The following is a 27,271-nucleotide window of genomic DNA, read 5'->3' as shown; positions in this document are numbered from 1 at the left end:
AGCCAAGACAAATGTTTCATACTTTAGGTTTGGATTTATTCTGACATTCAGGTTCACGTTCAGACTTCAGGCATATTTTACTGAATTCAGCTGCAATTCAAACAAAGTTAGCCTTCACAGAACATCATTCCACGTTTATGCTTTATAAAAAAAAAAAAAAAAAAAAAAAAAAAAAAAAAAAAAGAAGGGTAAATTCAGAATGCTATGGAATTATACTATCCATTCTCATTCAGATTTGCTTTTAAATGGAAAATAGCTGTAACAGCGTTTTTTCAAATAATAATAATAATAATAATAATAATAATAATAGGAAGAAAATCACGTTCTTTTTGGAGATTAAAACTCCCCCCAGCCAAATGGCATTCGTTTAACAAACTGTGTGAAATATATTAACTTAGACACTTATTAAAAAGAAAAAAAAAAACGGCATTCGCAAAGTGTGCTCATACATTCTCGAATGTATTCATATCCACAAATGCGCTAAACGCCAAATACTGATGAGAATGAAATTGACTCTCCTAAACGGTTTTAGTGTTTATCCACAGCCAAAGGCGCTTCCCACTGCCGCCACTAGAGGTCGCTCGAGGCGCAGCGTTCACATGAGCCTGAGGCCGCTTCATGACACTCGAAGCTGCTTAACACTGTACTTATCTGTGCATATCAAAACTCCTTTACATATATATTTGTACATGGGTATATATTTCATATATAACTTGATTCAATGCATACACACCAAAATATTTGGTATCAGACAAGACAAACTTTGGAGCATTGCTTTATGTTACATTAGTGCAAATGCAGTGGCATATATATATATATATATATATATATATATATATATATATATATATATATATATATATATATATATATATATATATATACACACATATATATATATATTCTCTCAAGAAAACAAATAGAGAACAGAAAAAAGACGGGCTACTGCTATTGGATAGTGAGAGCGTGCTAGTGGATATGTGCTAAGTGCCTACAGAGCATCACAGCACTATATTGAAGGGTCACATGATCACATTCAGGTTGGTTTTCGCTGGAGATTGTAGTTTCGTAATAAAGGGTGGGGAAAAGCTGGTGTTTTGGTAGATCCAGATGTGAAAGGGGTGAAATGATTCTTTCCGCCTCAGATAAGCTTTCTGAGCTTTGGATTCTGTGATTTACTGGATGAGAGGGGAAGGTAGAAGGATTTGGATTGTATAGACGTCTCCGTATGTACGTATCCGTCACAGAGAGGGCCCAAAGTTTCCCATCAGACCCTCTGCTGTGACACTGTCTTTTGGCCAGCGGTGAGCGGAGGTGGGTTTGGCTCAAGGCAGGTTTTAGGTTTGGGAGGAGAAGCAGGCAGGAGTGTCACAGTTATCTTTTTGCTGAGCCGTGAGGTCTGACGCTGAAGAGAGAGCGGTGTCGTCTTGCTGGGGATCCTGGAGGGTTGAGTCTGACTCCGGATGCTGTGAAGGGCCTGGATCAGCTGCTGGCTGTATTGGGGGATCTTGTGGCGGGCGTCTTGTGTTGAAGAGCCGGGTTGTGATGAGCCTTTCAGCTGGTTGTGGCACAGAGGGCAGGTCTCCTGCACGTACAACCACTTCTTCAAGCAGCCAGCATGGAAAAGATGGCTGCAGGGGGTGATCACAGCTGACGTCATGTCCTAGATTCAAGAACAGAAGCGGTTACTTATTAAGTTATTATATATTTTTTTTTATCTTACCATGCTTAGTCAAACAAACAGAAAAAAGTCAAGATAATTTAAGCATCACTATTATTGTACAAAATTAAAAGAAATTACATTATTTGTTAGTTTAATGTATGTTATACAATAATAATTATTATGGTTACAATCAGTATTATAACAATGGTAAATTGTTATAATAATAAATAAGAATAATGTTTTATCGATTCTTATAATTATTATAACAATGTCAAATTATATTAGTAGTGTAAATAATATTAGCAATAATATAATGATTATCAGAACATCATTAACATAATATATGAAGAAAAATATTGTTGTTTAATATAGGTTAAGTAGTAATAGTAGTAGCAGTAATAATAATTTTCTTTGTTCATTACTATTAATTATATTGTCATTGTTATAATAATAATAATGATGATGATACGACATTAATATAATTGTTATCATAATAATGATGGCAAATCATAATTCATCTGTAGTTGCAGCAGTACTAGTACAAATAATAAAAATCATCATCATCATGTTATCATCATCACCGATATTATAATGACAATACATTTAAAATAAATGTAAACAAATCCATTTTCAGTATCAGTCTATATATATATATATATATATATATATATATATATATATATATATATATATCCTTGCTCCTTGATGCCAAGCCAAAGAGTTGTGAATGGTTTCCATATGTTAACATTCTTAGGAATATTTTGTATGGATTTTATGCTGTAATGAATGTCAAAACAGCTCACCCCAAATCTTAGATTTTAGCCACTGGATAAAGCTCATTCAAAGCAAGTCTACAATATTGTTTGTCAAAGAAAGAAATCTTAATTCCCATCGCTTGGAAAGTCCTTCCTCAGCAAACCGAGCGATATTAGATATGTCCATGTATATAATACAAATGGTGTGGCACAAATTATGCGCATAAGTTTAACACTTAGAGGGTTGTATGAACAACAGTGATGCAACTTATCTGAACCCACCATCAATCTAGCACAGAAATACACAAAAAGACACGTGCTACAGAATGTACCTGGACATCCATCACACACACACACACACACACCTGGTAGCAGATGGAACAGATGTCATTGTGCTGCTGGAGTTGTTGGTGAGAAGCTGTAGGCAGGCTCTTGATCTTGTTGACAGCATCTCTGCGGAGCAGGAAACTCTGCCAGCCCAGCTGGGCCCTCAGCCACACGTTATAGTAAGAATGGATGAGAACGATGGTGGAGCCCATCACGGTCCACTCCCCAAACACCGTCTCTGACACACCGTACGCCACCACGCACAGCGCCACCAGGAACTCCAGCAGCCTGTAGGTGCCGTTCACCCAGTAGATGACGTCATCCATGTTCTCCACCGGAGCCTTGCGGAGCTCCTCCACCATGAAGAGCACGTAGATCAGCAGCGTGCCCAGCACCTGAGAGTCGAAGAGTTTCATTTCCCACAAAACACGTTAGTAATTCTTTATTTTCTTGGTTTTTTGCATTGCATCACAGGAATAAGTTATAAAATGTTAAAATATCTGAAAAAAGAAAGTGATTTTAAATTATGAGATTTTACAATATTTTTTTTTACACACACACACATCACAATATTTAAATCATATAAAAGCAGCCTTAGTGAACATAAGAGACTTTCTATATATATATACACATACATACACACACACACACATATATATATATATATATATATATATATATATATATATAAATAAAATGAAGAAATTAGTACAATCATTAAATGCTTCACATTTATTCAAATAGTCTATATGTGTGTGTCTAATTATTACAATTTTTAGACATTTATATTAAGAAAAAGTTGATAATTGCTAAAAAAATATATATGACAATTGTTTGTATTAATAGAAATATAAACATACGTCACTATGTATTATCATTACACATTACTATTACTGAATTAAATATTTAAATATTAAAACAAAAAAAATTTGTAACACTTTGCCTTAACTTTATATCTGTTAACGTTTTTTTTAACCAGATTACAGATAACATTAACAAAAAATAAACAAATCTAAAACGCAATAATTATTTAATGAATACATTATTCAAATCAAACGTTGCATCTGTTAACATTATTCAATGGATCTGAGCTGATGTGCATTTATTTTCATCTTATTTTCATTTCTCCTTTCTTTGAGAATAAACTACATTTGAATTTAATTTCCCTAAAATACAGGATATTTTTCTGGGTTCATAAAACCAGTTTCAGCTTGAAGTTCAAAAAGATGATTAGCGAGAAACATAAACATGAGTAACTGAAAGGTTCTCCTAATAAATTTATATTAGAAAACAGTAAAATAATATAATGCACTTCATTGGATCCTATATTAGATCTGCATTTGATATGGCCAATGTTACCAAAACCCATTAAATCTCCAAAAATTGTTGGTCAAGATGTCAAAGTCCGTATCAGGAATAAATTCTGAACATCGACAACATTCCTACAGCGCCATATTCTCACATTCGTTTCTGTTCAGATTCTTCCCCTTTATACCATTTCTCGCACTCACTAATCCTGAGATGACAGTGTGTGTGTGTGTGTGTGGGATCTCTACCTGTAACGAGGTCAAGATGCTGGAGGAGATGATGATCAGCAGCCAGAAGTCCATGTGGAAGAACTGACATATCATGTAGGACATGTAGGCTGGGAACACCAGCAGAAACAAGCAAAGGCTAACCGCACGAAAGTGCTTCCATAAACTCCTGTTGGCAATAATGAATATAAAATAAACAGAACACTCGATTACAATGTTGATTTGTTTAATACATAAATGTGTGACTTAAACGATCATCCTTACGTACTTGTCTCTGGAGGCTCCCAGCGCCAGCACTATGGGATCAGCTATCTCCAGCATAGACTGCAGGATGGAGGCCACCACAATGAAGAGGATGATGCTGAGGAGGAAGGCTCTGTGGATGACCTGCAGCTCGATCAGTCCAGTCTGAACAGCGAGGATCAGAAGAGTGATTCCCTCCGTCATGCCCCTGAGAGAGAGATGAGGGATTGACCGACTCGTGTGATTGCCATGGTCAATTATGTGATAAAAAAGGTGCCATAATGAATCCAAATGGACTTCTGTTTAGCAGAGTTATAATGGTAGTTTCTTAAGAAAAGATTAAAAGGTTAGAGAGAGTGGCAGATTAAACAGAGGTACAAAGCATGAAGAAAAGCTTTGATCAAATGGATCAAAAGACATTTTGACACTAAACGCATTTGTAATAAACACAGTTCTTTTAAACTATCTATTAAGGATTTCCACCAAAAATAATAAGGCACAATTGCGTTCACAATTCATAATACCAAATGTTTCTTGAGCAGCAAATCAGCATATTATTTCTGAATCATGTGAAACTGAAGACTGAAGTAATAGCTGACAGACATTTTGCCTGTCATCAAAGAAATAAATTACATGTTAAAACATTAAAATACAAAATATAGTAATTTCATATTGTAATAACAATATTTCTGTTTTTACTGTATTTTAATCAATAAAGAACTTTCTTCAAAATCATTAAAAATAACCTCAAATAATATCATATAATACAATAAAACAAATGCTAATAAAACGTTAAATAACGATAACAATCGTATCAATCAACCAAACAAAACAGCAACTTTTGCTTCATAAGAAAAAAGCCTTTCTGAGCGACATTAATGTGGGTATATGATACCTGTGCATGGTGTTGTCATTCATGAAAGCCCTGTAGCCCTGCAGGTAGAACTTGCAAAGAGTGAGCACTCCCAAAGCAACGAATGAAACGGTGAAGACCAAGCCCAGCAGAGAGTATGGAGTACAACAGCACTCTGCAATACTGGAGAACATTTAGAAATTAGGTTGCTGTGACCAAAATGAATGAAACATTCATCTACAGTTCACCAAATATTTTACTGGTAAAAAGATCAGTGACACCTATTCTAGTTCTCAATTGCAATCTTTAGTTAAATGTTCAGTATTGACATAAAGAGCAGCCTAAACTTCAACTCACCTGGTGAGAAAAAGAAAGAGCAGCCTCTCTCTGGATGTGGGCTGGTCTCGTGTGCTGAAGTATGTGTAGATTTGAAGAGCAAACAGAACCAACCAGAAACACATGAACAACACAGGCAGAACCAACTGATTCCACAGAGACATACCGAGAGCCAGCAACCCATAAACCTCCACCACCTAACAGAAGAAAGAGAAGAGCTTCATTCTTGTTTCTTTCATTGCACCCTCTTCAAGCCCGTTCTAAAACTCACTCTTTAGCTCCTGACCTGTGCAAGCTCCCGGTACGCTGTCTTGGCCAGATTAAATGGCACCAGCAGGTTGGAGGCCAAAAAGTAGATGACTTCAAGGCCTGTGAAAATCATGGCAAAACGATTGACAAAAACGATGGTCTCCAAAGGCACCAGGCACAGCCTGGCCACCAGAGGGAGCAAGTGCGCCGAGAACAGCCAAATGCGCTTGGTCTGCATCACACAGGAGCACAAGGTGCATACCACCAGCTGGCCTGTTCGCGCATAAACACAGAGAAATAAAATATTTTATTCACAGCAGTATATAGAATGTCAGCAATAATAAGCTGACTATTAATACCAAACTGCAATACATTAGAGTACAGCAAAGCATCAGGCCTGAATCTGTGCCGTTTGTTCCCTACTGTACTCACTGACATTAACGAATGCATCTGTTCTGGCTGGAGTTAATTAGGCCCTACAGATTTTAGAGTAATGGCCGAAGGACCAAGCAGCATTCAAGAACTCAATGAGCACACTTAGTGAAACAGCAAGCAGCAAAATAAAGAGTGACTCTCAGATGCTAGGGATGTATTTCACCACAAAATGAATAAAAAGAGAGGAATTAGATGCATATATAAAATGAGGCATATTATGGACCAGCATATTCTCTCAAATGAGGGAAAAAATGTCTCAAAACGCCAATTTATTACAGCAAGTACTGTAATAATATTTACATAGGATTATACTTTTAAGTAAATGTACCTTACACTTAAAACATTTATTTACATGACATTAGGGTACACAAAAAGTTTAGACCTATGTGTTATTCTTATTTTTTCCATAAATTATATGTATGGTTTGGTTCAAACCTTAAATTCTGATTTACAATAAATAAAGACTAACTAACTAAGAATGGGAATATTCTCTTTAAAAGATCTACTGATGTTTATTGTTAACCCTTTTTAATGAATGCATAATCTTTTCTGTGTACTACCAAAAATAAAGAAGGTAATACATTTGAAAATAAAACCCATAAAAATGTGCAGTTTCAGTAAAGCTAGCCAGAATATAAACATTTGTTAGTTAATGCATTAAAGTTAAAAACTGGCACTTTGTGTCATTTATTATTATTATTACTACTACTATCATCGTCATTATTAGGTGAAAAAAATACATGGATATGTCCTGGGTAGTGAGATTTACTTTCCTAAATGTCGAGAGTGACATACAAAAAGAACGAGTTAAAATACATTTGATGAGAAAGCAAGAAAGTCAGAGGAAGGGACGGAAAGTGAGTGAGTGAGGAAGAGTATGACATATTACAAATAAAGGGGAAGGGCATACAGTATTTGTCAGTGAGAAAAAAATTAAATATAGGAAGTGAGCAGGAGTGGTTTTGACATTAAGCTGGCAAAGGTTGATGCGAGGGGAAATATGAAAGCTGCATCTATGGTTTTTGCGCATTGTGGTTCAGGGAATGCAGCATATGACACAGGAACAAGAGTGGGAAATGCCTTGACCTCTCACATCACATCCAAAGACATCCAAAACTACCCAACTCTCCCCAGAATGACACTACATGAACACACGTTCTGACTGAATAAGAGCTGTAATGAGTCAGTATGGGTCAACATGAAATCACAACTGGCCTTGTTTAACTTATTAAGGCCACTTTATAGTCATAGTGCATTCATTTTTTAAGTATGTTATTGTAAACAGAAATGGCTTCTCGACTGACATCCCAAACGTCTCTTTTACGTTTTAATCCCTTTCTTTCAGTCCTGCAATAACCGCCGAGAATCTTTGGAGACTTTTTCAGGCACTTACAGATGAGCGCAGTAGTGAAGCGGTTGATGGACAGAGGCTCCAGGTACAGCGGGCCCTCATAGCCTGACTCCAGTTCACTGCGCACATAGTCCCTGAAACAGAGAACAGAGACCTTATTCTAACCTCTCACGGCGTGACATTCCCCCTGAGTCATCACAGCCTGTGGAGGATCTATACTTACAGCCCGAGTCAGACAGAGCAGAGCGGTGGAACCATCAGTCCGTCTGTTTTTATCAGACTAGAATTCCTGAGAGAACAGTCCCTTATATAACTCTCAGCTGAGTCCCACTGAGCGAAAAACAACCACTACTGACATTCAGTTTAAAATACTCCTTTACCCTTAGCTAAGGGGTTTTTAATAAGGGGTCTGCAAGCCCCAGGGGCACCGCAGGGGCCGCAGCAATTATTTTTGATCTAAAACTAATTTTATGTAGTGGGGAAAAAGGGTCCTGTATAACTTTGTTTGTGGAACACAAAGGTAAAATTTCTGAATAACGTGATGGTCGCTCTTTTTTTACATGATTATAATGCATGAGACTGAAGCTTTCGAGCCTAAAAATTATGCAAAAGTATCATTAAGGCAGCATAAAAGCGGTCCATAAAAGCAGTGTACTTTTAAAGCCCTGCAATAGCTTTTGGTAAAAAATTTTGATTATTAAAATGGCTTTGCATATAACATCAATTTTTTTCTCACGCAACTTGGGCAAGTTGGAAGATTAACTCATTTAGTGGACCGAATGGATAAATGGATGTCGTATATGACACGCACACATCTAAATAAACATTTACAAAGCTTGATTAAATTCCCATCTGAGCTTGGCTCTGTTCAGTGTAGAGAGTCAGAGAAGGAATAGAGAGAGTGAGGCAGGTAAGTTACGAGCTGGCAGTAATGGCTTTGCCACACTTGGGTGATCTTAATTTGAGCAGCCACTGCTTTTTCTACAGACACATATTATGCTGAGAAATGTGCTAAAAGCTCTCTCTTAATCTGACACTAAACAGCCAGCTGTCAAATGCGAAGCACCACACTATAATCACGGACCCATGAGCATAGCAGAGGAGCCTCCGATAAAGCAACGCTGCTCAGATCTTAACATTCTTTCTACCTTCAAAGCATTAAAAACACAGCATTTAAATGTCCAAATATTAATGCTAATAGAAGTACAATAAAAATAAATCCTCATACATCCGTATAGAAGTTATAAAGACAGTAAATAATGACATAGTATAACTCTACCGTAAACCAAGGCGAAAGGATCAAAGGTGACAGATGTTTATATTTCAGCAAATGTTGTTTGTAATAATATAATAATTAGCGCTGTCAAATGATTAATCATGATTAATCACATCAAAAAAAAAAGTGCTGTGTATAAAGACACACACATGCATGTATATATTTCAGAAAATATATTGTTTATTAAACATATTTATTTAAAATTTAAATTATATAAATATATACATTTATATTTATATATTTTGGGCTGTAAAAGATAAATTAGATTTTAGGGTTTTAAATAGTTAGTTAACTCAAAAATTCGGTTATTAATTACTCACAAATCCGTAGGACCTTAGATTTTGTTTTGCGAATTTATGAGAATTTTTTTTTTTTTTTTTTTTTTTTTTGCGCAAAGAAAACAAAACTAACTCAATTTACTCAACCATTCTTCTCCATTCAGTTATGTCTTCCGCAATTTTGGAGAGAACATATTTGACATAATCAGCGTTGTTTATGTTCGGAAGAAAAACGTACATTTGCATTGTGCATTGTATTCTCGTAGCGTTGCAAAACAAGTTGAGACACTGATGTCACATGGACTGTTTTACCAATGTACTTACTCCGTTTTTAGATCTGGGAACATTTCATTTGTGTTGCTGTCTATAGAGATGCACAAAGGTCTTACGGGTTTGGAACGACAACACGAGGGTGAGTAATTAATGACAGAATTTTCGTTTTGGGGTGAACTAACCTTTTTAAGTGGGTCAGTCCCATTATGTAATGAACACAGAAAAAAATAAACAAAAATAAATCAACTACATAGCATAAAAAAGATTGAATGAAAACGCATGATGGATTCGGTCTAGATTAAATATCAAACACAGTGTTTCAAGGAAATTTAAAGTTGCTATAGTGAGCGCAGCTGTTCTGTCAATCTCTTGCTGTTTCTAAAGTCCTAAACGCTCACCTTGAGATCTGGTGACCAGCAAACAGCAGCAGAGCAGTGAGCACATACAGGTAGAGCTGCACCAGGTGCTGTCGGGGCAGGGTGAGCAGAACCAGACTCAGGATGTAGCCTGAAAGAGAGAGGGATAAAGAATGAGACTGCTGTTAGACCGTTATGTGAGGATGCTGTCAAGCACACAGAAGGGCCTCTGAGGCCACATCTCTCTCAATATCTCTCAGACCAGCAGAGAGAGTCCATTCACTCAGACTGTCAAAGGAAGTCACACAGCCAGAGCTCACTGTCTGAATCCAGATATCCAGTTCATTATTAGTCACACCTGCAAAAAGAGTCTTTGGCTATGCTCAGAACAGAATACTAGTATACTGTTCAGTGTGCAGAATATACCTTATACTACCTAACATATTTTTAATAGCATATGAAACAAACAGCAAATATAAAAAGTAGTACTGTATTTATTACTTGAGTTCGGTTATAAATCTCTAAAATTGAAAATTCTATATATATATATATATATATATATATATATATATATATATATATATATATATATATATACACACTATGTCAGTAATGTATAAGCTATATAATATAATGATTACATTTAGACCAGCACCATTTCAAATGTGTGATTTAGCTTTTATACAAAAGTAACATTGTAAACCTGAAACTGACAACTACTTTATCTTTTTTTGGTCCGCCAACAGAAAAATATATTGCGTTTGTGTACGGATTAAGGTTTCTGAACAAATCAGCGGAGTGAACAATTAGATGACTAATACACACAGTTTCAAGTTTTGTTGCTAAATGAATCAGTATTTTTTTGGGCTAAACAGATGAGTAAATTATTCAGTCACTCAAAAAGACAAATCGCTTGTCGCCACCTACTAGAATAACGATGTAACCTGCAGAAATTGTCACTTAACATTCTCATCATAATGCACTTATACACAAACTGACTGGGATATACTGACAATCTCTTTTGGAAAGCAGAAATAAACAGAGTAATACAGTGACCATTCATAGCACTGTTGGACTGGCACTTTTGGAGCGCCGACTGGCCAATTAAATTCGAGGACTGGAACTAACTGCTGTTTAATGTACTGTACATTTTTGTATCTAGTAAATCATCAAGTTATTTTAGGCATACAGAAAATGTGCAGCATAAACAGTGCAAGTTGGATGCTGTTTCGAGCCTTTGTAATGCCCATCAATGAGAAAACAGAAATACTTGGTTTTAGGTTATTGGAATGCTTGCTTTAGACATTTACCTAGTAAAAATGAAATATTTCTTTTAAAAAAAGCGCTTTCAAATGTAAATACATTCAGTATTATACGTCATAAGAGACAAGGCTATTGTAGTACATGATTCAGCCTCCGGTCTGACATTCACTGGCTCACGCTGACGTGTTTGTGTGTTCATACGAGTGTGTGTAGACAGGATGAGGCGGGAGATTAAGGCTTTTGCCATGCACAGATTAAGCTCTCATTACTCCACTGCCAAACCCTCTTGATCCCTCCTGTTGCGTAACTGTTTATCTGACGTTCAACACTCATCCTCTCCAGTTCACTTCTGCCATTCACAAATATAAAAACATGAACCATGCTCCATTGTCTAGAAAACACGGGAGAAATACAACACAGTGGAAATATTCTACTTGGACTGTAGACACAAAGTTTATCTCAGTATTGATTAATGCGAAGTATGCTGGCACACTAGCTTGAACCAATGCAATTACCTAGGAATAAAGTTAACGCTGAAATATGAGGAAGCTCTCGCCAGGTCAAAGAGCAGAGGACTTGGCCAGGTTTGTGGCTGGATAAAATGTTGAAAGACAGCTCATATTATCCATAGGCAGTAAAGATGGAAAGTGCCCGTGATCTTGCTGACAGTAGATGTTCTCCATGTCTCAATTTAACCTCTCTGCTGTAGTGTCTTCAGCCAAACCAAACTCTCTGTAATTTATCTTCTCCTATATATATGTATCGTTAAAAAAGGTTGGATGGACAATGCTCCGTTTCCTCAATACAATCATAGGGCTAAAGACCAGAATATATATATATAATACCAAAAAGTGGAGTTGTTCTCCTGCAGAAATGTCAGCTCCAAGTGTTAAGGAAGGCCATCTCTATTAGTTCTAATAGCCCTGCAGTGTCATATTTTGAAACTGAAGTGTTGAACAGACAGGACAGGCCTATTTTTTCCACTTCATTATGGTGCAAAATCCACAGGAGCTTCTCATGGCCAGGTGGTTTTTCTTAACTCTAACACAAACCCAGCAAGCCTAAGATTAAAGAAGTCCAGCAAGTTTCTCCTGACAGCAGCACTTTTCACCTGTGGGAGCCGCTGTACTTGGACTCCGTCCCCCATTCAGCAGGGGGTCCTGAGGGTACTGTAGCACTACCAACACTGGACAAGTTGCACCTGCAAAACAAAGCTGAAGCCAAGAACAGAAGCTGCTGAATCTCTAATATACAGAATACCAGTAACAGCCCTGCTAGCGATAGCTTTGAAATGTCAACACCTAGTCATTGCTTCTAAGCAATAGCTAATAAAGAGCACTGCAGAGATGGAAAAATTGAATTGTTTTATGCCGCTTTGTTTGTGTAATCACAAGAAAAACAAATCATGTCTGTTTGTTGGAAATTATTCATTTATTGTCGTGATTACACTTAATCTACTACATGTTGGTATTTTAGACAGTTAACGTGGAAAAATAATGTTATGTTTATTAAAAAGATTAAAACTTGTTGATACAGAAAACATGTTCGTCATATAATATTGTTTTCAAGTCACTGTATATATAAACTGCATTTTGAATAAATTATCAGACAGAACAAACAATGAGCATAACGCCATTGGCACAAATTGCAATGTGTATTCATTCAAAACAATTACTTTTTATTCTGTAAACTAGATGTACAGTGTGCCGTATTGTTTTGAAATTTGCTGGGTGGTAGTCTGTGTTCTAGAGTCATTACCAGAAGCTGCTATACTTATTGTACAAACACATCCGTATGTAACCTCAAAAGCCTCCTCTCCAGGGTAAATAACAGCCACATGGGCATAGCGCATGACCACACACACATTCAGACAAATCAGGGTCATTAGGGTTTGTTCCTTTGGGTACTACACAAACATCTGCTCCAAAAGCCAGTTTTCCTGGAGTCTGTGGCTTTAATTAAAGTTTATAAACCATTAAAACATGGGGTTACGTTGCTGAATTTGTACTAAAGTCTCTTACAAACAAGACCAAATAAAACCTAAAAAAAACGTGCTCTAGAAGTCAGAAACCCTTTCAGATAGAAAACAAATGTGAACAGCTGAGAAGGGGAGAAAAAACTAAGTTTCACAAACATCAACACAGCACGATTCCTCTGAATAACTCATGAGATGTGTGTGTTGGGATGTGTTCAGCAGGTGAATGGGGGCTGATGCTACGCTCCACTGAGTCTTTTTAAAACTCAGGACAGGGGGCTGAGAGAGAGACCTGTGGCCTGAATCAGTCGCCTCTGACTCCACCATTGTCAGCAGGACCACAGGGTAAATAAACAGTGAGAAATAGGTTTGAATGGGCTATTTTCATTTGATTTTTCTTTTGCATATGGAGGTTTTTGCCAGCTCACTCAGTTTTTTTTTTTCATTTTCCACTCAATCATCTTGCTGGCTGCGCCACCATTACTCAAATGAGTGGCAATCTGGAGTAATGTGATGAACAGACCACCTGGCTGACCTCTAGAACAAAAAGCTTCTCTCCTATTCCAACTGCAAAGAATCTTCAGAGACTTCTTGGCTGCCCTGAGCTATAACAAACCAAGCTTTTCAATAGCTCAAACAGTACAAAACCAAGGTCGTGGGTTCCACTTCTGTGAAAAGTAAGAACTGATCAAATGTATGTTTTATGGCAGCATGCCTATGATCCAATCGGATCTTATGAGAAAATTCAACTGTTTTACAAGGTGGTGATCTGATATTTGTAAAGAAACATGCAACGTTCAATTATGCGTAAGCGGATCATACAAAAACAGATTAATAAGATTCATGCAAATTAGTCACAAATTCACCAAAATGTAAAATAGCTTCAAATTGCCTCAAGAGTGTTTTAAGCAGCAGGAAGGGAACAGGGAAACAAGTAAATAGAGCTACAAATGAAAGCCGTGTATACCCTCGCAAAAAGTACCACGTTTCAGAGATGGTAATACCATAGTACCTTGATGGGCACTGAATGGCTCCCAAAAACCATCACATAATAGGTTTGTTACTCACCCACATAGTGAAGGTAGAGGGCCAGGTACTTGTACTGGAAGAGGGGGTTGTTGTTGAGGCTGCTTCTCTGGATCTTCTGGAAAAAGGAGCTGACATCCCAGCGGTACAGCACCTCTAGTAACATGATACTGGGGACCCGCAGGCCCACATTCAGCACCGCCTCCACCCTCTCCTTCACAGCCATCACTCCTGACTACCGCCAACCACACGCAATTCACTGGCACTATCACACACCAGCACTGCACTGATAGGAGATAGAGAGACACAAACAGAGATAGAGGGAGAGGTTCATGACTGTCAGTGAGCAAAAAAAGGTGCTGTCTGAGACGAGCCCTATGCACAAGATAAGCTCTGAAAGTAAGACCAAAATACAGATAAAGAGAATTATTTATTATTAACTGAATGCATCGGCTAATGCAAAAGTTTATATGGTGATTTGTAACTGGACAAACTGAAATTTTAAATGTGGCAGCATTGTGTGCTGAAGTTTAATGGACACTGTCAAACACAGGTTATTACATAACCTGTTTGTTTCCTTAGGGCTGCATGTTAATAAAACAGCATAGATGGTGCATTAAAAAACAATCTGATAAACAGCATTGTATATGATTACTTACGAAATAATGCAGATAACTGAATTGTCAAAGTTCCCATAAAACCGTAAGCAGCAGCAGCATTATAGGGAAACAGTTACATAATCTGTGTGTAACTCTTCTAGTCGGTGTGCTTCCTATACACACTTCTGAGTTAGGAGTCGTAAATTTGTAATTTCTGGGGAGCATTTTTTGGCCCAAATATTCAACTGTATTTGAGCAAAAGCATGTTAGAATAAAACCCCTATAAACCATATTTAGGGGGGGAAAAAAATATATTTTTTAAAATTATTATTTTTGTGAGCTTGTACTACTTATATAAATATAGATAACAATAATATAGACAATAAAGTGATAAATACAATATATTACGTTTGTATTTTTAGCAGGATAATTAAAGCTAAATGTTTCGCCAGCCTACTGTTGCTATGGTTACCTCGCAAGGTGCATTATTTCTGTCTCTAATCTAACTTTTGTGATTAATGAAACATTTCAAATCCCTTAAAACGTATGCCTTTCTGTGAGAAACATCACTTTTATCACCCCAACTTGTTGTTTGGACTTCCTTTGGTAGGTTTAAGCTTTTTTTTTTTAAAAAATTCTGCTCGGACCCAAGACCCCAAACACCGACGTTTCGCGCCCCGATAATGTATTTTCTAATGATAGATCCAGCAGGAGCTGTCGAAATGAACTATAGTAACCCCGAGCTCATTGAAAATTCATTGTGTGTGACTGGCTGGTCTCACAGTGAGCCTGTTGCAGTACTAAATAAGCGCGTGTACAAAAATAACTTCGTTTTCCGTGCTACTGGCGTAAACGCAGCAAACGTGAGGATACGTTGTGGCCAACGTTGTTCGTAACGTTACAGTGGCGCGACGCTTCTGTGATATCCGGTGTTAATCGCCTGCAATAAAAGGAAACCTGCACGGAAATAGTCAGATATCTCTGGCCTCTAATCGCACGTTATACAAAACGTTAATAGCGTTGCTTGGATGCAGCTATAGCTATGCAGTACGCGGCTAACGTTACATATGTGCCTCCTCTCTCTAGAGATGCTGCTATGAACTGTAGTGACCTCGGATAACAAACACTGACACACTCATGTCCGGATCCCCAGCTCAATGAACCGCAATTTAACAGGCAAAATAAACATTCAACTTACACGATTACGACTCTCGCAAGTGCTCGCGACTACGATGTCCGACCTTTATTCTTCTGTCGGATGTCAACCATGTTGACGGAGGAATGAATGGAGTGGTTGGCGGTCTCAGGGAAATGGCATTCCTACCGAAGAGACGCGGCGCGGCACCGGGACTCGTATCACATCATCCCGCAGCCATTACAGATTGCCACAGTGATCGGTACTGAGCATGTGCGCCGCGGAGAGCGGATTAGCGAGCGCCGTGGCATCATGAGGGCACAGCACACGTTGGAGAGAGACTGAAGGGAAGAGAGGAATGGAAGAGAGGGGGTGGATAGGTGGAATGATAAGGAGCCTGAGCAGACGACTCAGCATTCACAATGCCAACTGTGCTATAAAGATTAAGAGCGCTATAATGAAGCAGATCACGGGCTGTGAATAATACAAAAATGATAATCGACTTTAATTAGGCTATCTGTAATACTGCCTCTTTGCATTAATATCTTTCTCCCCCTCTAGCCTTTTTAGGCGTTGAGAAAAGTCAGGCTGGGAACCTATTATATCTTTCAATAATAAAACACAAGCACACACACGGATCTAGTCGAAGTGGGTCTTTATGTGTGTGTGTGTGTGTGTGTGTGTGTGTGTGTGTGTGTGTGTGTGTGTGTGTGATCCTGGACCACAAAACCAGTCATAAGGGTCAAGCTAAATTGAGATTTCTACATCATCTGAAAGCTGAATAAATAAACTTTCCATTGACGGTTTGTTAGTCAGTACAATATTTGGCTGAGATACAGCTATTTAAAAATCTGGAATCCAAGGGTGCAAAGATATATAGGCCTCAGATATATATATATATATATATATATATATATATATATATATATATATATATATATATATATATATATATATATATATATATATATATATATCAAAATATTGAGAAGATTGCCTTTCAATCTGTTAAGTTCTTATCTATGCCAAATCAATCAAAATGAGGTTTGGATATATTTAAAGTAGGAAGTTCACAAAATATCTTAATCCTATGATTTTGGCATATAAGAAAAAACAATAAATATTGTACAATGTATTTGAATGAAATAAAAAATAAAATTTGATCTCTCTCCCTGCTTACACACACACACACACACACACACACACAAAACATGTGGTTAAAAACTGATGACCTTAATCACGCTTTATGGGGAATTATCTTCTCCAAACCCCTAGTAATTTCTCCTCTTGTGGTGAAGCCGCAGCTGGTTTATCTATTCACTTCTGTTGATGTGAACTTCCCTTCTGTATAAACATATGATTAGGCATCATTTACGGAGTATGATGTAGCACTGCCATTGTAGGAATATACAGTAAATGTCCATTCAGTAATATAATACAACAGGTCACGAGTTAACCCACAACAGCAAACAATAGTCTCAAAAACAAGAGCCCTGTTTAGTGAACTATAACTAATTTGTGAAATCACACTAAAAGAGTAACAGAGAGATTAGAGAGACTTTGTCTGCTGTACCTAATTGCATTATTATCTTTTTTTATACGCACATAAGGTGTGTTTGCTACATATAGACTGTAAATCGTTTAATTATGAGCATGTGGATGTTTCTATCAGCCTACCAGCAAGAGCACATGTCCCAGAGGGAGTGAGCCAATATTCTCTTTTAGTCTCTATACTTCATAAGTGGGTCAGTAATCTGTACCCTTTTCAATGTCTCTTAGAATGATGTTGAGGAAATGCTTCTTAGATCAAAGGTTTTGTGTCACATTTGCCCTGAAAAAATCTGTTAACTCTGATAGAGAAGGACTGTGGCCTTCTCAAAGCATTCTGTCTCAGTCTTATAAAACTCTCTGGATAAACGGGACAAATATTTAGCCAGACATATTAAAGAATGCATTTAACCAAATAAATACAGACAACGTACAGGCTCTTTTTAAATTATAGTATCTATTATTTATTTTCATTTAAAATAGCTTAATGATTGTCTGTTTCTATTCACAGCCGATCAGATCAGGTAATGATAATTACCTTTCATTTATTTATTTGTTTGTAGTCTTTTTTGTTGTTATTTACCAGCGTCATTTAATGAATGACAGGTCTGTTTGGGTAAATTCCTCAAAATTAGCTAGCGGTGCACCAATTGTGTCATTTCCAAAAACCCAGCCCTTGTGTTTTTTACAACAGGCAATTCATGGTGGTTAATGTCACTCATAGCATTACACGTGTTTTTTCCAGGCTTCAATACTTGTTTTTCACACAACAATTAGCGATCAATTGATTTAGGTGGTTCCCTTTTGATTTGATGTCTGAGCTTTGCTGAAATGGGGGGAATAGCATGTCGCTTTGCTCCACATGTGACAGAAATTCGTGTCGCGAGCAGTCTTATGTGTGATCTACAGAGAAAGAAAATACATTTGCACATAATTAGGACCCTAGCGAAGTCCAAAAATGTGACATTTAGCACAATACACACTGATAGTTCAGATTTCGTGAAACATTAAATGAAATCACTTCTTAAATCTAAACATGCGATCAAGACAAAACTGAACTAAGAGTATATAGATGTTTTATGTATTATATAATCAAGTAAAGACACCAGCAATCATGATAAATACAAGTAACACAGTTAAATGTACTACAGTTATAAATAATTAATTTAATAGCATCATAGTGTTTTAACAATGTATAGATAAATACATTATTACAAGAACACAAACTATGTGTTTGTATTTAACTACACAGTATATGACCAAAGAAGGCCATTATTCAGTCAACTACAGAAAACATAATTGTATTAAATTGATTTTTTAAATTATTTAGTGATGTATAATAAATTATAGCGTCTTTAACTTTAGTTCTCGGTTCCTCTTCCTGCTGTTTTTTGTGGTTTTGCATCTAAAAAGGAACAGAGAAAGTTTGCATTACAATGCGTGCAGAAAGGTTACATTTAAAAACATTAATAAAGCAATAAGTATATTTAAATAGGATAATAGCAAATTAATTGTTTGCTAAAAAAATAAAATAAAATGTTAAATATACATACTTGTACTGGCTCCAGTCACTCCAAGAGGAATTACAGAATTCATCCCTGGCTCTCACACACACGCACATCCCTTTTGTCACTGGCAGCTGGTGACTTTGTGTGAACAAAATCTGAGCAAAACAAATATTAATATATTTCCAGGTCTGAATACAAATAATAATAGTTTTAATCACATCAATAGATTTAAAAATATATCAACCGTTGAATAATTTTTTTAAACTGTAATTTTTTTTTTACAATATGGCAGTTTTTACTGCAATAAATTCAGCCTATTTCGCAATGTAATTATTCCAGGTGTTTGTGACCAGCAGTGTGTGCTGTATGGGTGTGGGATCACCTCTTGAAAATTCGGTTTGGAGCAGTCACATTTTTCACGTTTGCGACAGCGAACCACTTGGAACATGAGAGGGAAGTAGGACGATGGTGTGTTCCAGGAGTTTGGATATCTGACCTCTACAGATGTCTTATTGATCCTATTAATGGGCACCATATCAGGCCTCACTAAGGAATGGAGAAAAAGATTGTTTTCTATTCAGACTGACTGAATGTTCTTAACAGTTTTTGAGAGCATACCGATATCCATGATGTAGAACTTTGTATTGTAGGCTTCGACGACAAAGCTGCTTCTGAAGTATACGGTCAGGTTGATGCGCACCACCTCCTCTGCATAGGGACAGTAGTCATGGTCTAAGCACGTGATAGATGCTCCTCCATCATCCAGACTGCAACTGATGTTGCTTCCACCTTGAATGCTGGAACAGAATCGGTTAGCTTTTTTCCTCCACATGCTTTTACAAGATAAATAGGGGAAACTTACCGTGAGGCTTTAAAATGAACGACATGGCCATTCCTGTTTCCAGCCCATGTCCAGTTACATTTGAAGGAACCTCCATAGTTATTTGTTGTACAATCGATGTAACCTTGTTTGGTAACAGTAATAATAATTATACTTATTATTATTATTAAATCCAATTATTAGAAAATATTATTTTTATAACCAAATGTATTAAAATAAAATAAACAAATACACATTATAAAATGTATTAACTGTAGAATCAAACAAATACATTTAATATAATTTTTTAAATGATACTTTTATTTAGAAATTAAATGCATTAAACTATTCAGCAAAAGCAGATACATGTATTAATATATTTAAACTATTAATTACATTTTCAATTTATTATTTAATTTAAGCAATTTATAATGTCATATAAAATTTATAAATGTTGTTTATATATATATAAGTTTAAATAAATACAATTTTTATTTGTGATAATATTTGACAATTCTACCTTTTTACTTAAAACATTTTGACATTTTTCCAATTAATACCATGAGAATTTTATACAATGTAACAGAGTGTTGTACCTTTCCCAGGAGTATTCTCAATAAACTTCCTGAAGGTCCACTGAGCCAGCACCAGTGTATGGTTCAGGTAGGATCCCTCACTGTTGAAACAGGAGTAGTTGCCCCCCTTCCAAGCCTCCACTGTGTCATCGACCCTGTTCCCTTGATCCTTCAGATTTTCATCGTTTCTGGTCCATGTAATGTTTTTCCCCTCATAGGCTTCTCCACACGTAAGTGGCACCATGTTTACATCTTCACTTGAATCGACATTCACCACGAGCACTGACGACAGACAATTAAAAGACAACACGAGAAGCACAAATATAACAATATAAGCCCTAATACAAATAAAATAAAATAAAAAAACTGCTTTTTTTTATTATTATTTAGACATGATTCAGACAAACAAACCATTTGGTTTAAGTGTCCAGTAACGCTCAGCTGTTTTGATGGATCCGTCGGCAGAGGATTGGAGAAACAACAACGTACTCAAAATAAGAAACAACATCTGTTGGTGGGGGAAAAAAAAGAGAACAATTTAGATTGCAATGTATACACTTAAAGATCAAAAAAATGATGTAAATATATAAAATGCGGTTAACTGTACAGTTGTGCATTTAAGAAAGCAAAATGAAGAATTGTGGTGGAAAATTCATGTACACTGATGAGAGAGGGATAGCTGGGGGACCTATAGGTGTCTGCACTTGCCCTAATGGGTCTAAGGATCCTAAATAAATGGTTCTAGGCTTTAGTAGAAAGGATATAGTGATGTGTTTTCAGGTCACTCTGGAAAAGTACAGCTGGTAAGAGGTTGTAAGAATATGCAATAAAAATACTGAAAATATATATTTCAACAAAATAGTCAAGTGGTTCGTTTAACAATAATATAAAATAATTTTGAAAAAAAAAGACTTACCATAGATCACTCAAAAATCCAACGAGATTAACGTCCACAACCAGACTGACTTTGATTTGTTGTTGTGTTTAGTATGCAAGCCTATAAGTAACGTGTCAGGAGGACAGAATTTCCCTGGCTAGAAAAAAAATCCACTGCAGGTTAGAGGAACCAAACCCTTCATGAGCAACTCCAGAACCTTAGCTGTTCTCAGACATCATCACTAATTCTCTCACTTCCACTGAGTCTTCTCACTGGCCTCTCTCTTCTTTAATATTGAACTATTTATATACATTAACATGCTTATTCATTCTGTGTATCATTCAAAAAAATGATAATAATACAATTCTCGGGAAAGATATTAGGTCAATATTTGTTTTCCAACACCTTGGGTATTTTTGCCACAAGTGCTCATCGGAAAGCCAGATGATGGTTTACCTGGTTGCATTACTGTTTGATTTGCTCGTCCCTACTATCCGCTGGTTTTTCCATTTTACAACTGGGTTAGTCCCCTTTCCTTTCAGATAATCACATTGAGTGATATTTGCACATTAAAATTACTGATAAGAAACTTCACATTAAATCCTGATGACACTATTCAGCCTGACACATGAGAAGTTATTTAAATACCCAGATAACATAGAAAAAAGAAGGAAAGAAAGAAAAAACAAAACAGAACTTTCAGTAGGCCTTTTTTCCCCAACGCTGTTATTATAAAATCTTAAAAATAACAACATCATTTTTTATAGTGGATTTTTAATAAACAAACAATAGGAGTCCCATTAAAGCATGTATTAAACTATCAATAACAACCCTAATCTCAATAGAGTGAAACCACGAAATCAAATAATTTCTTGTTTGCAGTTTTTTTTTTTCATGGACACATTGTACAGCGTGCATTCATGCATTATGCTATCACATTGATGAAGTGCAAGAATTATACAACATAATGTAAAAAAAATTAAAATTTGTATTCTGTAGGTAGGCTACTACTAAATATAGGCTATTACAAGATATTAGGCTACTACCTATATGCTATTATATTGAATATTTTCAGATATGTTCAGATATATCAGTATTGAAGCGGGTCAGGGTAGGGTCGCACCAGCCATTTTTAAGTTCTTAGAACCTTAAGTCCACACTAGAGGCTTAGTAACTACTAGCTAGTTTGTAACTAAACTTGTACATAGTTGTTCATAAGGCAGGATGTAGCTAGTAGTAATCTCTCCGTAAAGTAATGTGCATAATATTTACCCTAAGTCATCCAGTAGAAAACTTCAAATACATTAGCAGAACTTGTTTAAATGCTATGAATTTTAATTTATCCTTTATTCTCACTTCTTTTGCCTCACATGTATAAGCTACTAGACACTAACGGGTGTAAAAAAAATTAATTGAGATAAAGTAATGACCGTATATTTTGCTTTTTTTCTGTGGTAACTTCTCATATGCTACTGCTATAAGTAATATACTAATGACAACTGTCAAATATTATTGGTATTATTTCCATTTAATGTAGGCCTATTACATTCTTCTTATCTGCTATTATTATTATTATTATTATTATTATTATTATTATTATTAAATTACTTTCATTAATAAAATACATTAAATTATCTCCCCACAATAACCATTAGCCATCGTTTTTTTTTGTTTGTTTTTACTTTCACCTTCTTGTGCAAAGATTTCTTCAATAACATCAGCTGTCTATAAACCACACATTAGCCACTTTTTTCAAAAAAGGTTTTAATGTTTATTTTTCAGTGTTAATGAGAGTGATACTGAGAGTTAAAAAAAACAAGTAAATCATTTGGAAATCACTGGCAACACTGGAAATCACTAGAAACATGGCACGCTGTGTTGAAGAAGTCTTATGTATCCAGTCTATTGTGGAGATGGCGGGGGAGCGTCTGGCCGTCTTGTCTAGAGCGTTCTTTTTTTTTAACACCTCCGGTGACACCGAATCTAAAATGGAAGCGAAGACGATGGTTTCAACGTTAATTCACATATTGTTCTCTCACTTAAAATGTACGTGAGTGTAAATGTCAGCAGCATCAAATATTCATAAAGAATTTAAGGTTGTCAATTTTTTTTAACCTTTTGCGTTCCTCGCGTGAAAGACAACTGAAAAGGATATTACGTGAAAAAAAATGATTGAACTGATGCCAACAAAAGCGCGAAAGGCCACGCTGCCGCCTTTCACGAGAACACACGTGCCGCCAGGGAACACAAGTTTTGCGAGAGAACGCAAAACGTTCGCGAGGGCACTCGAATATGTTTTACGACAGAACGCAAAGTTTTTAGTTTCTCGGGAGAACGCAAAATATTTGAATTTTTTTTCCTCCCACCCGATTTTTTTCCCCCACCATGTCCCTTAAGGGGCTCCGTATAATTCAAATCGATATTTTAAAACACACAGCTTAATATACTTTTAAGTTGAAATGATTGCAGCTAAATGGATTATGATTCAAATTTTAAAGCAGTACGTAAAGTTCCAAATTACCATGGTAACAGCATTTAACGTAATTGTTTATTGATAGTGGAAACGGTTAACATTAGTCTAACTTAAAGAGCAAAATGAAGTTAAAAAAGGGTGTTTTCTTCGAATATTTGAATTTAAACAAGTTTCATTGCCTTCTCTCACTCACCAACACTAAAATAATTCATGACTATTTTTGTCTTCTGGATATTCACGGGAAAAAAACACTGAATGGTAAGAATACAATTACTTGTTAGTGCGCACTTTCATAACACGAGAACAACAGACAAATCTATTTTTTAATCAGTCTTTTAATGTAATTTTTTATTAATCCGCAATAGGTGGATACATTGTTACGGTGGAATTTCAGAGTCTGGAATAATTGTGCTTTTCTTTTCCCTTCCTCAGACATTCAGTTCTACCATTTCATGAAGCATGTGACAACAATGGGGAAGAAAAACATCATGCTGACGTTCGACATGCTGGATTGGGATACTGATGGAGAAATTGGTTTTGAGGAGTTTTATATGATGGTCTGCATTCTGCTAAGCAGCCAAGTAAGACATTATCTTACAAAACACGACCACATCAAAAAAAAAAACAACCCCTCCACACTTACCACAGTCATGCAGGCCTCACAATATCTGAGCAAAAAGCACTTCCTCTGTTTGATGCTGTAGGAAAAACCCCATTTACTGTCAAATTTCCTATGCCTTTATCATTGTGTTTGTTTTCTGAGAGGCTGTGATCAGTATCACGTGTGCTGAAGTGTTTATGTGTACGTAGCACGATGTGGAAGAGACTTTCATCTGTCACCATTTCCTCCCTGTCTTTGAGCTGTTGGATATGGACGGTAGCAGAACCATCAACCTGAAAGAGTTTAAGGCGTCCGGATTCCTTTTCAACCTCAAGGGTTCTGATTTCAAAAAGATCTTGAACCAGTTTGACATCACTGGGGACGAGGTAGAGATGTCATACAACTACCAGTGCTTGCTGCTTAACAGTTAATCTGTTAACAGCATTTAACATCACTGTACAATCCTCTATAATTATTATTCCACCAAATATTGCACTAGGTGACTAAAGGTGTGTCTTTAGCCACCGAATGATGCATTTAATAATTGATAATTGAGTGTTTTTCCCTGTCAAAATTACAAGATCATTTAGAATTGTTCATTACTTTGACTCCATTTAGTCTTCAGTATAGAGGATGTGTAAGTGGCAATCATATTGGCTAGCCCTTTTATGATGTTAAATATATAAAAAGTGTTACATTTATGTAAACACCTAAATGCTAATTTAAAAAAAAAATTATCCTAAACAAAAAAAGTACAAGCTAATGGCAGGCGACCACCTCCAGTGTGTACAGACAGGGTTATCAATTTCAGACAAATTTGGAAAATATTATTCATGTAGGCTTTTGTGGGATCAAAGAACAACCTTTGCATAATAGAGCAGTAAATCTAAAATGAAATCTTTATTACCAACAGTGCCTGAATCTAAGTGAGTTTCAGAAGTTTACCGTGATGTGCATGGATGCCCAAAAGAAGTTTAAGAGAAAACCTGGCAAACTACACCGTCTCATTGACATCTGCACGTGTTTTGTGAAAGAAGAAGATGAACTTCATTTACTTCAGTAATTTATGCTTCAGAAATAAAAAATGAAGTGTCTTCTGTTTATTCTGACTCCTGTCTGAAGTCATAAATAGGAAAAACTATAGTAACTGTATGTATCAAAAGTAAAATAGAGGAGACAATGAAGTATTTAAGAATGATATCGGTTATATATGTGAATCTTTATTACGTATTCCAGACTAGTTTTTTACTCAAGTGAAAATTTCTCAGGTTATGTTAATTTCTGTTAAAGATACATACTTGTATTACGCTTTGGACACACAAAAGCTGTTTATTTATTTCCACTACGAATACCCATGAAAAATGTACAGTTCATTATAAGGCTGTCACAATGGAATTTTCCTATCAGTCAGTTTTGTATTATTTTCAGTAAAATGTGAACAGCATAGTTCAATTATGAAACAGGGCTATCCATAAAGAGTGAAATGTAAAATGAGCAGACTACTCAAGACTACTATTTTTGCCAACAAATATTAATGAATTGTATACATTTATGTGTGCAAAAGTTATTCTAATTTTTAATTTTGGTAAAACACATTTGTGCTAACTTGACCATATAATTATGGAAATATAACCCCCGGACAACTAGCCCCATTTGCCTATATTATGACCTACTATTACGTATTACGTAGTTCCATGCATGATTTTATGTGTCGATGACAAATGCTTTCCTTTACCCTGAAACCCTTTAAACCTTTGAGAGTTTCTACCACAAGACTTTATTGAGTGAAACTGAGCTTTCACATACATACAAAGCAGAGACAAGAGAGAAGAGAAAGTTTACTTCCCACATTTACCACTAAAAGGGAAGGTGACATGCACCTTTAGCATGACAACAGTGCTCTGCGACACACTGTCCTTTCTGAATCTCATTTACATGACATGTAGTATAACTTACAGTTGCTATACAATACGTATGTGTAGTATGCCGATGTAGATTTGCAGTCTATTTAGTTGTTTTTCATTTAGCTATTTGTTTATTTTTATATGATCATCTTTTATGAATGTTTTAACTACAAGTATAAGCTCTTTTGGATATTCTACATTACAGTCAGAAGAGGGCAACAGTGTGCCAGTGCTAGCTTCCTGGCCTGCTTATAACAGTATTTTTTTTTTCTGTATCTGTGCACTATACATGTTTTTTTTTTTTTTTTTTTTTTTTTTTTTTTTTATGAACGACATGAACGCTTTTATTCAGATACAGTTTGCTAACCACAGCCACAAGCAGAAAGCAAACGAAAACGGGAAGCATGTAACAAGACAAATCTTTTACCGCTCACTTCACTTGTCCTCCACACAACGAGCTAGTGAAATGGGGAGGTTTAAATGTCAGTATGAAAGTAAAACAGCCAAAGTGCTGAATATACTTAACATTTGTACACAAATACACAGATACATAGGCCTATCAGTCATTATAAAAGAAAAAAAATCCCCTAAAATAGCCCATATGACATTTTTTTATATTCTATATATCAAGTCTTGTAAAGCCTCCATAAGTCTCAGAGTACAGTTCAGTGCAGTTTATGTTGAATTTAATGTAGTGTTATCATTGAAATGCTAGAAGTGGCCTTTACAATGACTTTTTTTAACTAAAAATGATTGATGTTGAAGATAAACCAAAAAAAAGTTAAATGAAATGGAAATTACCCCATCTTTTTTCTAAAGGCATGTTACTGATAATATTTTTTTTATTACAGTATCATAACATGAACTACCACTGAAACAACACTTTTATTGCTTAAAACTCTCCTCCTTAAAATCAACTGCAAGCTTGAATTCAGATTATATCTGCCATTAAGTAAAGTGTAGATGGATAGAACCAAGTCCCTGAACTATTATGCTTCATTAATCCATTCACTTAAATATACTTACAGTGTCTAAAA

At 36.0% G+C, this 27,271-nt stretch overlaps 3 protein-coding genes across 3 annotated transcripts; 1 reads left to right on the top strand and 2 right to left on the bottom strand.

Annotated features, from left to right (window-relative positions):
• Positions 1 to 14: 14 nt before the first annotated feature.
• On the bottom strand, positions 15 to 16,280 carry rnf145a (ring finger protein 145a). Its single transcript, XM_043256423.1, is given in 12 exon segments — positions 15 to 1,519; positions 1,522 to 1,663; positions 2,784 to 3,140; positions 4,302 to 4,449; positions 4,549 to 4,731; positions 5,419 to 5,559; positions 5,734 to 5,909; positions 5,999 to 6,234; positions 7,790 to 7,881; positions 9,973 to 10,081; positions 14,237 to 14,480; positions 15,992 to 16,280. Coding segments are annotated over 11 exon segments (1,950 nt in total). The 5' UTR covers positions 14,421 to 14,480; positions 15,992 to 16,280; the 3' UTR covers positions 15 to 1,337.
• A 1,674-nt stretch (positions 16,281 to 17,954) lies between these two features.
• Positions 17,955 to 21,509, bottom strand: il12ba (interleukin 12Ba). The gene is made up of 9 exons (XM_043256424.1): positions 21,296 to 21,509; positions 20,791 to 20,887; positions 20,401 to 20,661; positions 19,847 to 19,949; positions 19,603 to 19,781; positions 19,367 to 19,530; positions 19,030 to 19,139; positions 18,836 to 18,881; positions 17,955 to 18,379 (listed from the first exon to the last, which is right to left on the bottom strand). The coding sequence occupies exons 1-9, from the start codon at positions 21,296 to 21,298 to the stop codon at positions 18,266 to 18,268; spliced, it is 1,077 nt and encodes a 358-aa protein (XP_043112359.1). The 5' UTR covers positions 21,299 to 21,509; the 3' UTR covers positions 17,955 to 18,265.
• Positions 21,510 to 23,851: 2,342 nt separating this feature from the next.
• LOC122357536 (EF-hand calcium-binding domain-containing protein 9-like) lies at positions 23,852 to 24,761 on the top strand. The gene is made up of 3 exons (XM_043256936.1): positions 23,852 to 23,987; positions 24,162 to 24,310; positions 24,540 to 24,761. The coding sequence occupies exons 1-3, from the start codon at positions 23,852 to 23,854 to the stop codon at positions 24,759 to 24,761; spliced, it is 507 nt and encodes a 168-aa protein (XP_043112871.1).
• Positions 24,762 to 27,271: the final 2,510 nt, after the last annotated feature.

Source organism: Puntigrus tetrazona, chromosome 14 (genome assembly GCF_018831695.1).
Source record: "Puntigrus tetrazona isolate hp1 chromosome 14, ASM1883169v1, whole genome shotgun sequence".
NCBI lineage: Eukaryota > Metazoa > Chordata > Actinopteri > Cypriniformes > Cyprinidae > Puntigrus > Puntigrus tetrazona.
The sequence above is the reverse complement of the archived record's forward strand: the minus strand, read 5'-3'. Positions and strand labels throughout refer to the sequence as shown.